We start from the raw sequence: 16,627 nt of genomic DNA on the forward strand, positions 1-16,627 counted from the left end.
TAAGTAATAGCATAAATTGTATTCTTTAATATATAAAATGCGCAATGCTATCATCATGCATTCAATATTTTATAACGAAAATCTAAGTTTTTACAAATATTAGTTGTTTTGAGGTTCTGATCTATACTTTTTTTAATATTATTTAGAAAGCATATGCTTTAATTGATTGATTGTATATTGTTTTACGTCTCTTTCGAGATTATTTCATTCATAGAGAGACGTCACCATATACCGGATAAGGGCTTCAAATTTAGACCTTTACTCAGCACACTCAGGGCCATTTAGCAGTGAGGGATCTTTATCGTTCCAACGCCTCATCCGAAAGAACCGCAACTTTCACTTCAAATTCCGAGTGCTTGGCGAAGGAACAGTTGCCACGTCTTTTGTATCGGCTTAGGTCTGTCGCGGCGGGGATTTGAACCCACGACCATCCGATCACGGAGCGAGCGCTCTACCAACTGAGCTACCGTCACGGTCATATGCTTCATTGTTTATGAGATAAACGTTTTACTTGTTATACCCTCACTCTCTATAAAAAGTCAGGGTTTACTGTTTTTATCCTGGTCCGTCCTTCCATCTGTCACACTTTCTTTTTCCTATTGGAATTCAAGCAGTAACCAATTCATCTTTTGGAATTTGATAGGTTTTGTCCTGTAGATGTGCAATACGGTTTCAGAAGTTTCGTTTCATGCTGGGGACCAAAGGGGACTTGAAAAACGACCTATTTTCTACAAAAACCTTGTTCTCAAAACGTCTCTTACATTTTACGCAGTAGCCAAGTCTTCTTTTGCAAGATTATTATGTTCAAAAAAGTTCGGAATCTTCATTTTCATGCTTGAATTTGATAGCCTGTACGGTAGCCTAGTGGTAGGGCGTTCGGTTCGTGAGACCCCGGCTCCAGTCTCGATTGCCGCGCCGTCGTCAAACCTAAGACGTACACATAGCAGTGATTGTTCCTTCGCCAAGCGCCCGGCATTAAAAGTGAAAGTCACGAGTCTTAAGCTTTCGGTTGAGACCTTAAAACCGAGGTCCCTTGTTACAGGGATTTTAACTACCTCGTTTAAAGTCAGCATTTCGTAAAGTCAATGATCGTTATAATGACCTTGTTAGCAAATATAACCTATCATCAGGTCGTAATTTTGCTGACTTGTTTCATACCAATTGTTAGGCCTTTGTTTTTATACTGAATTTGACTACAGAATGTTCTGTCTACCTGATCAATACATAGGGCTCACAGCTGGTGTGACCGGTCAACAGGGGATGCTTACTCCCTATAGGCACCTCATCCCAACTCTGGAATTGTCAGGGTCCGTGTTTTATGCCTTTTTAACAGATTTGTATTGTTTGTAGATTTTTTGATATCGATCACTGTTCGTTATCATCACCCTTTTTATTTTCATGGTAGGATTTGGCACGATAAAGAACTGTCACTCACTGTTTAATGGCCCTGAGTGCCGAGTATAAGCCTAAATTTGAGGGCCTACACCGTCTATATATGAGTGAAAAATATCTAATGGGACGTAAAAAACATACAATCAATCATGATTTGGTTTTTTAAAAATGCTTTTTTAAATTATTTGTTTAATTGAAACATGCAAAAATCCTTTCCATATACACTGTGTCTTTTAGTTAAGAAGTTCTAAATGCAACTATCTTTTAATTCTGAAAAGCAATTAACAAGTAATATTTAGATTATATTATATTACAATATAATTATTTTTCTTCACATATTTAAAGATTTGATTCAGCTTATTTGTCAAAACATAGACCGTTGAAACGTTATGAAGTTCTTCGACGTTTTTGTAGGTGATGTAAACACCATGTTGATGGTTATATATAGTACCTAAATTTATATCTTACAGTATCTTATAATTATCTTATAATGTCTTTTAATGTTAAATGCAATATCTAACTATAATTTTCATTATATTTTTAAATTTGCAATTCATTCCTTATTATAAAAAGAATGTTAACACATGTATATGTGTATATAGAGGCCATTCAATGTTTTGATATTGGATATAGACTCTAAATCTCAAGTGTGTCAGGCATTTTTTTTTCATATTTTCACTGAAAATTGAAAATATAAAAAAACCCTGTCTCATGAGCCAATATTCTTTATCCAACATAAAGCATTGGAAATTAAACATATGCTTTTAGTTAATGAATAACCTATCAATGATTTATCTTGAAATTTCCAGATTTATTCTTGCATTGCAGTTCAAAGAGAATCAGTCCAAGGGATGTATCCATTACAATTAGAGAGTACGTCTTGCTTAACCCAACGGTGCGTAAACAATAGTTATCTGTTCAGGGAAAGGAATTGCCTTGATGCCGATGTCTCTGAAGTTTCTTGCGGTATGATAAAACATATGTCTTACCATAAAAATAGCAAGTTTGAAGAAAAAAGTAAATTCCAATTACTTTAATTTGTAACTTGCAAAGCTACCAGAAAGTTTTTTTAACGACTTAAATTATATTGTTTAAATAACCAACAATTTCAGTAGCTAAAATTTATTGAAAAATATTCTTATCAACATATACATATATTGAAATATAATATGCTTCTAAGAAAGGAATGAGAAGAAAAATAAACCACAATTATAAATTACATTGACTAATGTGTTCTATTAGATGGCTACTATTCATGTACGTTTGAGCCTGGGGAACCCTGCTTTTTGATTCAGGACAAAGGAAACACCTTTGACTGGATTGTGGAAACTGTTGAGTATATTTACCAAGTTTTATTAAAAGCAATTTAAGAATATCAAAATTCTGTATTTCAATTTTGAGAAAGGTATTTTAAGAATACATCTTTCTAAGATACTGTGGAATCGCTAATTTTCGTTGGGATTTAATTATTGCTGTTTTCGTGGTATGGAGAGATCCACGAACTCATGTCCTCCACAAAATGTAAAATTTCAAGTGTATTCAACTCAAAGTTTCTCAAACCACATATTTTTTTCATGAAAACCACGAAAAAATGACCCCTCGAAAGTAAGTGATTTCACAGTATTTGATTAATAATATGCTGCTCACATGCTTTACCCAGAACATTTGATATTGTCTATACAAATTCTGTAATTTCAATTTTAAACCACACTTGACAAATGTTTTTGATCAGAGTATCAAAAGTACTCGCCCAGAAAAACCCTTTGATGGAGCATATTTTGCATACGTAGAAGACAGTGGATATAGCTTAAATCAGGAGGCCCGCCTTATTTCTTCCGTTTTTCCTCCAGGTATGAAATTAATTTATTTGTCAGTTGAAACAACAAATGTATAATATCTGACAGACTATGGGATATTTTTGAATTTACTTTTAGGTTATAATTGGTGTTTACGTTTCCGATACTACATCATCAGTGATTATTTCATGCCATTAAAGGTTGTTATTTACAACGTTGTAAAAAGGTCTGTGGGTGATCAATTTACATTACCTCAAACAGAAGAAGAATGGAAATATAAAGAACATGACATTAGAATGGATGGAGATTTTATGGTATGTATTATGCTACATAATGTAGTTTACTTTATTATCATATAATACTATGTATATGAACGTGTTTTTTTCCCCAAAATCAGCTAAGTTCATGTTATGATATATCAAGCAAAAAGTCTAATTTCAGATGCATAATTTGATTGAGAAAATCTATTCGCAACGGGATTAGTGCTTTTATTTATTTATTGATGGTTTTTTAAAAGATATACAATTGATTAATGATTTTAAAGGAATAAAACGTCGCTTACATATACGTGTTGCAATGGTCTTGTTTTATTCTAAAGTCGCGGAGTACGGTGTTATCCCTACGTCGTAGGTTCTAATTCTACTGCCGGAAGTGGAGACCGGTCTTCCAGTTGAGGCAATTTGAACCGAGTTCCTGTGTCGTTGTAGACACTGACCACCACTGAGTACAAACATTAGTAAAACATTTTCTAAAGAACGAAAAAAAAAACAACAACAACAAACAAACAAACAATCAACTCAATTAAATCAAGCACTGAACAATAATTGTTGAAGAGACTTCTTCGAAAACACCCTGATTTGATTTGAGCATTGGACTCAAACTGGGTTTTTATTACACAGCCATTTTAAAGTTGTACCTCTCAGTTGTTTCATAGATTTCCATTGTAAAAAATTTCATTATACACAGATTTTCTTTGAGACCAAAAAACAAGATATGATGAATTCCAATATCGCTATAGATGATGTAACGATGATAGCGGGAAATTGCAGTAAGATGCTTTTTGTTGTTCTTTTAATTTCTGCAGAATAATGTAGGGTATCTAACACATAATTCTTTATTATTGTTTGTGCAATTTTTGCTAGCAAAATTTGGTTTTGATCCACCATAATACTTCGGCTGCCTAATCTCGAACATTTTTTCATCTTTCCCCGTCTCCCTCTTCATGGTATAATTTGTACATCTTCTTTTTCCAGGTGAACCACTCACTAAACTGCTATACATGAAAGGGAATATGCAATGCAATTTTGAGGGAAATATAGATACATGTTTTGTTCAGGATAAATCCGACGACTTTGACTGGAAGATTCAAGTATGTATACCAATATCTGTTTTTGAAAGTTTTCACTTCATGCACATGTCGTATAAATTGGTAATTGTCACCATCATTCATTATGTAAATATCCTATGTGTATATGTTATATGTGCTTTTTTTATTTCTAATTTAATTTAATTTTTCAAAGTCGGGACTTCTGCTTAATCTAAAAGATTGACTTTATTTTTGAATACTGTAAATTCCTTATTTTACGCGAGTACTTAATATCGCGAAAGGGCTCTTAGACGCCAAATCTCGAGAACAATAATTCGCGAATGGACGATTTACAATGAGATTTAGCATTAATTTCAACACCATAAAAATAAAAGCGAGTAACTTTATTTCGCGAGTGGTGCTCCTCGCGTAATTAATTCCTCGCGTATATTTAGGAATCTACAGTACCAATTAGGATTTCTTGTAGGAATTAAAAAGAGCGTTCCTTTCAATTTTTCTCCTCATTATCTTTAATGACAATTTTTTTTTTACTAAAATGAAATTCAATGTATAATTTATAGCTAACATTGTTTTGAGATAGACGCATTTCTCAGTAATTTACTACAATGTAGTTGTAAATGTAAACCTAATATTGACATGATGTATAAATCTTTACTTTTTTCTTAAACTTATTTAAGCAAAGCATATACATAAAATTCAAAACTATGTTTTTTAATAGAAAGGAGAAACAAAATCAGCTGCTACAGGACCTGTTAGTAGTACCGAGGGGAAATACTACAGCTACATAGAAGCATCGCATGAGGCTCCTGGTGATAAAGCTGTGTTAATTTCAAAGTTTGAACTAACTGGTATGCAATGTGACTTACTGCTCTAGTATTGAATAAGGCAGCTGATTAGAAAATAAGTTTATTCTTTCATAATCTTATATATGTACATGTACATTGATGGTGTATAGTGTTTTCTGAGTGCGTTATGTTGTTTTTACTGACTGGGTTGTATTGTTTAGGGGCTGTTTTCTCTTGTACAGTGACTGAGTTATGGTTTTTAAGTGATTATGTTAAGTTGCTCAGTGACTAGGTTAAATTGTTCGATGACTTGGTTATGTTGTATAGTGTCTTGGCTATATTGTTTTTGATTTGTTTATGTTTTTCAGTGAATGGATTATGTTTCTCTGTGATTGTGTTATGTTGTACAGTGACTAGGATATATGTTGTACAATAACTGGGTTTTTATGACAGTGCCTGCGTGAAGTTGTTCTGTGATTGGATTATATTGTTCGGTATCTGTGTTCTTTATATATAATGGCTGAGTTATATCCTTGTTAGTGACTTGGGTATGTTTTCGTTGATCAGGATATGTTTCTCAGTGACTAGATTATGTTTCTCAATGACTGTATTACATGTACATGTATGTTGTACACAGGCTGGGTTACGTTTCTCAGTAACATTGTGTTGTTTATTTATTGGTATATGTTGTGAAGTGAAGCTTATGTTATTTATTGATTGGGATATGTTGTAAAGTGTCCTATTCATGTTGTTTTAGGACTGTTTTATTCTGCATTGACTGTGATAAGTTGTATTGTGACTGGGTTGTATTGATTAATTGATTGTATGTTGTTTTACGTCCCGTTCGAGAATTTTTCACTCATATTGAGACGACACCATATACTGGTGAAGGGCTTCAAATTTAGACCTTTACTCGACACTCAGGCTATTGAGCAGTGAGGGTTCTTTATCGTGCCAAATTTACACGCTTACCGTGACACGGGGCCTCGGTTTTTAAGGTCTTTTAAGGACCCGCAATTTTCACTTAAAAACGTCTAACCTATTTTTTTTTATCGACTTAGGTCAGTCACGGTCGTGAGTCGATCACACATCTTCCGATCACGGAGCGAGCGCTCTCCCGACTGAGCTACCGTGACGGTCTGGGTTGTATTGCTTAAAGTCTATGTTGTGTTTTTGAATGACTATGATATGTATCTCAGGGACCGAATTTTGTCTCTGAATGACTGGGTTATCTATTAATATGTAAAACGTAATCAATAACACATTTATCCATCCATCTGAACGTCTAACCTTACGTTTTATCTCTAATTAACTAAAAGTACTCGGGGAAAACATTAGGTCCATAAATAATGTTTACAAATAATTAAACTGGAAATAATTTTCCCGCATACTCTACCTTCCAATGTGGTTTCACATTTTATTCCGGAATTTTCCATACTTAAGATTATATAATTTAAATATACAAAGATGAGAACTCTAAGCTTTTCATTTTTCTTACTGAAATTGGAGTGACTATAATTTATTTGAGGTTCATTAACCTTAATCTAAGTAATTTGACTCCTTTGTCGAGAATATGGTAAATATTTATAAGGTAAAGTTTAAAAAAAAAGTGTATAATATGGGCGGCAGAAAGGATAAAAAAGACGTTAATGCAAAACGAACAAATAATTTCGCAATTAACGGACTGAAATACAAAACAAACAGCTTAAATTAAAGGACTTATTGCATGATTTTTCAAAAATCTTAATTTTATGAAAAATATTATCTACAACCTTGTTTATTAAAATTCTGAATACAATAAACGTTGTTGAAAGCGTTTTTTAAGAGATATTGAGAGTTGAAAATCAAATACGGCAATATGCATATTTCAGTCGGATTTCGGCGAAATACTGCTCTGACGTCATAGGCGACAATTCAGTGATAGAGAGATGAGAAGTTGCACACTATTTACGGAGTTATCAACGACAAATGCAGCTTAATTATGAAAAATGCTGAAAAAATTAATTCCTAACGTGATTTTCAATTACAGTAGAAACATTAGCTAGTTCTAAGGTGTAAGAATTTTGAGATATTTTCGTTTTTTATTCGAAACATTTAGAATCTGTAGGTCTGATTACGGCAATGTTTCGTGATCGGAAAATTATTTTTCAAGACCGCCATCCTTTATAAAACATATGAAGGCATACTTGCATAATTAATATTATGTTAAAAACGAAGAATAACACAGTTATGTAATTTAAATTTGTGAATCTAATAAGTTCATACATGTGATAAAATGACAAATCAAATTGTGTTGTTACGGGGAGTTTCTTCGTCTTCGCCGCGTCTCTCTCGCTATCGTCGCTGCTATTTTTACAATGTTAACGGATTTTTCAGATTATTTCTTGGTGACAATTCTAAAATATAAGGTTGGATATTAAATTTCATATCGATAAAATCAGTGATTTTGGTCGTCCATAACGCAGAACATTCAGGTTGTATCGCGTATATTTTAGTAAGATTTACGTGAAGAGCTGATCAGCCATCGTCACAGGGTCACGTGATCGCTATCGTTAACTTAGATTTTTAATTCAAGGGTTTACATTTGAGTCAATAATTGGTTAATTACCGCTGTTTATCCGCAGTAAAAACACAAAATTTATAAACTGTGGTCATAAGGAACGTTTTACGCTTTTAATTTCAAATAATTTAGAAACATGCGATAAGTCCTTTAAATCAACAGACTCAATTGCAAAATCAACAGACTCCGTTGCAAAACAAACGATCACTGATGCAAAACGTTCATTCAATGAATTGACGCTAGATGGCGCGCAAAAAAGTCATTATCTGAATTAACGCTAGATGGCGCGCGAGTACGAAATTATGGAAAGACAAAGGGTTCAACTCCGTTATTTCTTAAAGTACATGTAAAGTTTAATTTGTTTGTTTGTTTGTTTGTTTGTATGTTGTTTAACGCCCCCCTCGAGAATTTTTCACTCATATGGAGACGCAGTTTAATTTGTAGATAGTTTAATTTGTAGATTGTAAATTTGTATTTTTTATGCAAAGTGTATTATCACAACTTGTAAAACTTTCCTGTGCAAAATGTACAAGAAAACTATGTCCAGATCCCCACCCCGACCCCCTCTAGATCCGCGCATGGTGTTCATTATGAAAAATAAAAGAACAATTGAGTAGAATAAAATTTCAGTAAAAAATCATATGATACTGCAGCTATGATGTTTATTTATGATAAAGTCATTGTACCTTATGGCCGTTAGCTTAATGTTACGTAATAAATTTTACATTTCAAGGGTTGACAAATCGCAGGTCTCGAATACAATGTTGTGCATTGACATAGTTTTCTTGTACATTTTGCACAGAATAGGTTTTTTTCACAAAGTTGTGATACATGTAGTATAAATTGCAAAAATTACAAATTACAATCTACTAATTAAGGTTTCCATGTACTTTAAGAAATAACAGAGTTGAACAATTTGGCTTTCCATAATTTTGTACTCGCGCGCTGTTTTTGCGCGCCATCTAGCTAGTGTCAATTCAGTGAATGAATGATCATTGCAACGGAGTCTGTTGATTTTGCAGTTGAGTGTTGATTTTATTTAAAGCTTTTTGTTTTGTATTTCAGTTCGTTTTTGGGGAAATTGTTCGTTTTGCATTAACGTCTTTTATATCATTTCCGCCGCCCATATTATAACAAAACAAAATTCAAAAGATTTCATCAAGAAGACTTGGCATATATATATATATATATATATATATATATATATATATATATATATATATATTATGATTCACAGCTACATGTTTATTTTGCAGATGTGTCTGTAAACATAAGCTTGCTGTATCACATGTATGGTGAATACACAGGACGTCTAAGGCTGTACCTAAAAAATGACAATAACATAGAAACGACACTATTTGATTTAAGTGGCAATCAAGGCAATTCTTGGAATATTTTTACTAACGTCACAAAAGTTACAAAAAAATCAAAGGTTTGACAGTAATTATTTCTTCCTTAAATATATTTACTTGTATTATGTATCACATGTATGTACGTTAAAGTTATCAAAATAATAAATATACATATGTATGATAAGTTCGACATAACGTTCACAACAAAAGAATTTTTTTTGTTAGAATGTTATTGAGAAATAAGTGTATCTTAAATATTTTATATTTTTTAGAAAATGCTACAAAATGTGTTAATTGTAAATTTTTACTTTATTTGTACCTGATAATTGAACAAAATTTGAACTGCAGAAATTATCAAGAATTAAAGAGCAGAGGGGGTGATAAGGTGCATAAAGGTACATCATTGGATGCTAGAACTTGATTGGCGTTTACTTACTAGTCCCTGTGTATACCCTGTACACTTTGTTTGGCACTCGTGTTGACCTTTAAATTAACTTTTGATCCTTTGATATTTACCACACATGGTATAAACAATAGAGAAGCTGTATTACTATAGAATTTTTAGCTTGATAATATATTCATACACACCTTTAGTATTTGAAATAATGGTGATATTCTTTATGATAATATATATCAAAATTTGGTATAACTTTTTTTCAAAGCTCAACAAATAATTTGAATAATAATATTTTTTAATGGGTGGGGATGCTTTGACACACATTCAATAACAAATTAATTAAAAAAATATCGAGATTAAACTTTATTTATAACTTTTTATTTCTAATTTAAAATCATCTCAAAATCCCAACACAGGTAAAGTTTGACTTCTTGGGTACTGTACTATGTATTCAATCACTTCCTGTGTATAGGGATTAGGAGACAAATGACCACAGATAGACTGCTAGCCCTCAAGGCATTCACACCTGTACAAAATAAGCCCCTCCCTCATCTGGAATTTACCACCCGGTAAAACATCTCTGCCTTTAACAAGAAGCAAAGAATATTTAAAGATAAATCATCGAATATTAGTATGTCATGAAACAAAATCGTCAATTTCATTTTTAAGTCTATCTGTTGTTGTCATATGTTTCCTCATACCAGGTTTATATAGAGGCAAAAAGGGGACAGGGAGTTGACAGTGGTATTGCTATCGACAATATACAGATCAGGATCATTGACGAAAGTAAGTGAACTAGTGAATTAATTGTTTTTGATTCTCTATCTTTAATACTGAATATTGAAAAAAATATTCTAAAAACGCAGATAGCAACAGAGCAAGTCAAGAAGGATATATATATATAATTTATATATATCTTTATTTATATAATTTATTTCTTTATAGATACATGAACTTAAAGCCAAGATTTCTTATTTCTTTTATATATATATATATATATATATATATATATATATATATATATATATATATATATATATATATATATATATATATATATATATATATATATATATATAAAAGAAATAAGAAATCTTGGCTTTAAGTTCATGTATCTATAAAGAAATAAATTATATAAATAAAGATAAAAAGTCTTTTTATTGGTACTGGAGTTTTACGAAGAGTCTAACTTTTACAATCAGCGACTGACTTTTACAATTTAAAGGGATCTACTCCAAACATGAAAAACATCTAATAGGTGTCAATTCAGTGAGAACTTTTAAACTTCAGGGCTGATAACACATTATAATTTACAAATATCAGGATAACTTGAGCTCGTCTTTTTACAGAGAGTGCATACATGTAGTACGCATGAAACACTGACAGTAAAGCTAAAACAACTCTCGTTAATGAACATTTTCTTGGTCTATTTATGAATTTCTATGCTTGTAATTCGCTTTAGTTAACAAAATAACATTTGTAAATTCAATAAAATTTAAGTTTTGAAAACGTCTGTTATGTTATCAATAATGTAACTCGTTTGTCTCTATATGCTGTTTTTAAATATACCGTTTTCGACTGATACATAAAAAGAGAGAAGGCTTGCAACTCTTTTCTCGTCGTCTGCCTCACCTCGCTCAAACTTCGTCTGATTATTTATCTAAAGCATAAGAACACATGGAATATGCATACATCAATAAATTTGTTACACATTCTTCTTCCCTTTTATATTTCCATTTAATTTTTTATGTGCCCACGATTTGTAAATATTTCGATTAAATCACCCGCATCTAGGGTAAATTTTGTTGATATGCACTAGCCAGATTTAAAAAGAAAAAAAATGAAAAAAGGGGGGGGGATTATACCCCAAGTGCCTGTGCCCCATAATTGAAAAAAAAAATGAAGAGCCCATAATTTCTCAAAAATTTGAAATTTCCCCGTCAACCACTCTCATACTACGTTTTATACAAACAGATTGTACTTTTTTTCCTCACCTTTAGAGATTGGCAATGCACGGTATAATAAAGTGTATTTTTACACTAACACGATGGGCATAAAACGAAATATGGGTGTAATTGACGTGGAAATCTCATATTTTTTAAAAAATATTGACTCTTACTATTTTTTTTAATTCGGGGGAGGGGGGGGGGGTACCCACTCCTCAGGTGCCTGTGACGAATATTACTTTCTCAGTTCTAACGAAATGAGCGTGTCATTATTTAACAACTGACGTTCGATAAGAAAGACCCAAATGTTCCATTCAAACGATAGCTGCAGAACTGTAGCTCGCTGATCTGAAAAAAAAATGGGATGTAGAACCAGAGAGCTACAGTTCCACCATTGAAAAAAGTGTATATTTATTTCGCACAAAAAAGTGCGCTGTTTCTAGATTTATTTCTCCGTATATTTAAGCGCCATCTCAAAATATTACACACCGTGTGTTCTTAACATATTTTTTAACTATTTCCTCATCAAAACATTCCGCAAATCCGTTGTTAATAGTCCTCGTGGACCTGAAAATGAGACCATCGAAAATTTCCCCTATTTATACTCCCACTTTGGGTGGCAAGACAAAAAATTCGGTCCAAGGCGCTTCGTACATGACTTGTACATACAGTTTTGTTGTGGAAGTAGTAAAAGAATATGTTAGGAACACACGGTAAGTAATATTTTGATATATATATGGAGAAATAAATCGGGAAACCGCATGTTTTCGTACGCAATAAATATTAATACACTTTTTTCAATGGGTGGCACTGTAGCACTCAGGTCGTCCATCTACATTTTTTTTTCAGACCAGCGAGCTACACATCTGCAGCTAATCAAACGATAAATTTTACCACTTAAATGCGCATTTTGTATTTTGTCATGTATGTACAACAGAGCGCTCGGTCGCTGTAAAAAGACTTATTCAACATACCCAGATATTTGTTGATAATGTGTAATCATTGTTAAAATTTCTCAATCTATCGAAAACAAAACGCTAATCATATGTTTTAATGTTTGTTATTGAATAGACACCTATTACACCTTTTTCATGTTTGGAGTTGGTCCCTTTAAACTGTAAAAGTCAGTCGTCATTTGTAAAAGTCAGTCTCTTCATAAAACTCCACTTAGAACTTTTTTTTTATTTTGACATTATTAGTTATATAAAATTCTTCTTTCTATTTATATGCTCTATCAAAAAATGTGTTATTGAATCATATTTTGTTTGCTGTTGCCTGGATTTATTGATCATTTTTGGTATTTTCTTTATATTTCATTTTAAGGGTAAATTATTTTTTTTTATTCATATCCTTTGTTTTGGGAGATTTACTAAGGAACTGGAAGAGTGCCAGTCAGAAATGTACCAGAATCATGAACACATATCCTGTAGCAATAGATCAGATCAGAAACACCACTTGTTGGCTGGACGGTCCAGAGAGATGGATGGGTGTAATCAGAGCAAGGAAAATGTATTCAGGCACAGATGGTATGCTAAACATTTGGAGAAATAGCATTAAAAAACTCCATTCTCATATGTGCTTCAACAATTCTACATGCAACAATCAGCTAAATTATTGACATTGTATTACACACACATGTTAAACATGAAAATAAAAAATCATTGGTAATGAAAAAAGCTTGATGAAAATATTTACTTTGATAACCTGTGATGTTTATGTGTATAAAAAAATTGCCGAGTGATGTTGTTTAACACAAGAGACATTACAAAAGGCATCGGTATGGTATCAAATGTGAACAATAGATACTTTCTGACAATAATCTGATTATAACAGATCGGGGAAGAAACCCTACATTGGTGAGGCTGCTGAGAACAACAAACGACATCATTTCTACAGTTTGGGAAGATTTTAAATTAAATAATTCAAGACCATTTGCTTGCGAATCAGGTTCGTCTACTTACAATGATAATAGATAATATAGTTTAGATTTAAGTATTTGATCAGAGATTATCATCTTTAACTTTCTTTTAAGTCGTTTATGTTCTTTTGATAGATCTTGCTTTATACTTGACATATTTCGAAAAATGAAATTACGAGTTTACAAAAGACAAATTTCTCTAAATAATATATTGAATTTGTGAGGAGATGCATCATACGTTATTGTTAATTAATACATTTTAGTTCATCCGTGCCAAAGGCTCCGATGATCTTTTCTGATGAAAATCTGTCCGTCGTCCGACAGTAGAGATGTTCCATAACAAAATATCACTCTAGTTCAGCATAATAGATACTTTAATTCTTTACTTCTTTAGTTTCATACTTTGATTTAGTATGTAACTTTGAAATTTAAACTAGAACTTTCCTTGAGATGAAGAGCAATAAATATCATATCATTCAAATTCAATAATAATTTTGAAAATTGTATATGAATATAATATACGAATAATCTTTCTTATTAATATAAAAAAAATTCCTATTTGAGAATCAAGACAAAAATACAATTATATAATCCTTGTGATCTGGCTAGGCTATTGCCTAGTTTGTAGTTGAAGCATTACAAAGACAAACAATATTGAGTGAGAATTGTCATTTATTAAATGATAAATATGCAACAAAATTATGACTAATGAGAGATCACTGAGAAAATAAGAGCAAAAATTTCCTTGGTACAGAGACTTATAGCATTGGCAATGGGATCTCAATACGGGATCGCTTTTTATATGGAGCAACCTTTGAAGATATTTTCCACAAAAAAACATTATTTTTAGTCTTGGCATTATGCATACTTCATCAGGTTGTGCAGATTCTAGTTTAATACAGTGTCTTTGGGGATAGGGTTGCCCCCCCCCCCTTCCCCCCGGATCAAAGTTTTAAATTAGAATATACACATATAAAAATTTAGTAAAAATGAATTTTCTACGAAAGAACAATAACTTTATTATAATGTTAAAACATTCTAGCTATTCTATATACTACAGATTCATATATTTGATAGTGTGATATTGAGAAACAAATGTTCTAACGGCGCGTTAATTTAAGTCCCTTCAAATAATGGACAATAAAGTTAGTGTTGGGTTGAAACCAGTGTTCAAATTTTACATAATAGGAATACATGTATATAACAAAACAAATTTTGTTTTAATCTTAAGAACAGAAATATCCTGTTAGTTATATTAATGTTCAAAATCCGCATGTCGTTTGGATTCAAATTTAGTTAAGTTAAAACCGCTTTGAGCTACTGGCCGTGCGCCGCAGAATTGATATTTCAGGGTGTATACAAGTAGAAGATAAATTTCCTTTTAAAAATCTTCTGAAAGAAGCACGGTCTAGATAACTCAGGTGAGCTTTGTGGCCTTAGCACCCATTGCTAATTCTTGATTTGATTATACAATCTACAAGCTATTTATGTGGTTACATTATTTTCTTCTCCTTCTCAAGTATAATATTTACTTCTTATCACTTGATTTATCTTATTAAAAAGTTTTATATAAAGAATTGCAAATTAAAAGTTCCCGCCTCTAGTAAAAGAAACCTTTTTCTCGATTATCAAAATAAACATCTGATAAACTAGAAAAACAAGTTGACCTGCAATTACATTGAATAATAATGACAATATACAACAGTCATATAGATTATTTGATTCTTGATTGATTATCAATTTAAATCACGCTTTATTTCTCCAGACAAATTAAATTCAACCCAAAAATGCAAGGCATATATGAAGAAAGGAAATCTCACTTTCGACGATTTTTTAAGTGGTGGATCTAGCGGTAATATATATATATATATATATATATATATATATATATATATATATATATATATATATATATATATATATATATATATATATATATATATATATATAATCCCAATATTGTTATTTATATAATACTAGTAAGTGATATTTGATTTTTCCTTGCCATTCCACATCCCAGAAACATTAATGGTTATGGTACCTGTCCTTGTTGCCTCTTTATTCATCTTTATTGCAGTCACTTTTGGGATTGTCATTCTTCATAAACGGTAAGAGAAAGCCTAGACATGCAGTCTAACCAGGAATTCTGATATATGAAGTGGGCAATATATATTCAGAATGATTTTTGCAATTGCATATTTGTATCTTAATAGGAGGAAGGATACTGAGAAGCACAAAGACATTTCCTCTTTAGAATTATCAACCTTAGCAAACACAGGTTGGCATCAAGAATCATTGTCAACTGAAAAAAATACGATGAATCCCAACTTATTGGAAGAAGATTACGACCATCTCCACGAAGTAAACAATACCATGACGTCAACGAAAGATGGAGTGTATAGTCACATGTTAGACAATCAATATGGTCTACAAGAAAATTTATCGAATGATACTTATGACCACCCTACAGGCTCGGAAAGTGAATATGGAGCTGCACAACCCTACAAAATACACAGTACTATGACGTCAAGTAATGATGATCTTTATAATCACATGTTAGACAATCAATTTGGTCTAAGACAAAATTTCTCTCATGATACTTACGACTACACTATGGGGTTGGAGAGTGAATATGGAGCTTCACATCTTAACCAGAATTTGAATGACACCTACGATCGCGCAGTACTTAATTCTATTCATGAAGATCAGAGTTTATCAAATTAAAGCAACGTCAGAACTGATTTTGTTCCTGGCTGCACAAAAATGAAAATATATATACATGTAATTGTTACATCACGTTATATATTTTAATTCGTAATAAATTAATAAATCAAGATATAAAAATTTCTAGTTTGTAAATCAAGCCTTTTTGATTTGAATGACCTTCGTTTTTTAAACTACCTTTTTGAATATAAAGTATGAAATACATTATGAATCTTCCTTTGAATATTGTTAGGATAATCTGCTATGCTATTTTTAGTTAGTATAGTATTGTTGCATCAGCTGTTGTATTTTGGGATAGTTCGATGTTGCGATCGCAGCTGAAGAACACTGGCACGAGATCGTCTGCCAGTAGCTGGAAGAACGCAAAGCCAGCGGAAAGGAGCTTAGGACCACGAAGAATGGACATATTTTGTAATCCGGCAGTAATTAG

The 16,627-nt window shown here is 32.0% G+C and overlaps 1 protein-coding gene across 1 annotated transcript in view; it reads left to right on the forward strand.

The window, feature by feature from the left end:
- Positions 1–16,351, forward strand: part of LOC133196138 (uncharacterized) — a 42,807-nt gene extending 26,456 nt beyond the window's left edge. Inside the window, exons 19-32 of the mRNA XM_061332074.1 lie at positions 2,221–2,358; positions 2,635–2,723; positions 3,125–3,242; positions 3,327–3,502; positions 4,155–4,236; positions 4,442–4,557; positions 5,234–5,363; positions 9,117–9,292; positions 10,314–10,395; positions 12,920–13,081; positions 13,389–13,502; positions 15,239–15,325; positions 15,494–15,581; positions 15,687–16,351. Of these exons, the coding sequence (XP_061188058.1) occupies positions 2,221–2,358; positions 2,635–2,723; positions 3,125–3,242; positions 3,327–3,502; positions 4,155–4,236; positions 4,442–4,557; positions 5,234–5,363; positions 9,117–9,292; positions 10,314–10,395; positions 12,920–13,081; positions 13,389–13,502; positions 15,239–15,325; positions 15,494–15,581; positions 15,687–16,197 (2,069 nt within the window). The 3' untranslated portion in view covers positions 16,198–16,351. The remainder of the gene's footprint in view (positions 1–2,220; positions 2,359–2,634; positions 2,724–3,124; positions 3,243–3,326; positions 3,503–4,154; positions 4,237–4,441; positions 4,558–5,233; positions 5,364–9,116; positions 9,293–10,313; positions 10,396–12,919; positions 13,082–13,388; positions 13,503–15,238; positions 15,326–15,493; positions 15,582–15,686) is intronic.
- Positions 16,352–16,627: the final 276 nt, after the last annotated feature.

This window comes from Saccostrea echinata, unplaced genomic scaffold (assembly GCF_033153115.1).
Source record: "Saccostrea echinata isolate AGI-Se365-2 ecotype Australia unplaced genomic scaffold, CSIRO_AGI_Sech_v1 ptg000001l, whole genome shotgun sequence".
Lineage (NCBI taxonomy): Eukaryota > Metazoa > Mollusca > Bivalvia > Ostreida > Ostreidae > Saccostrea > Saccostrea echinata.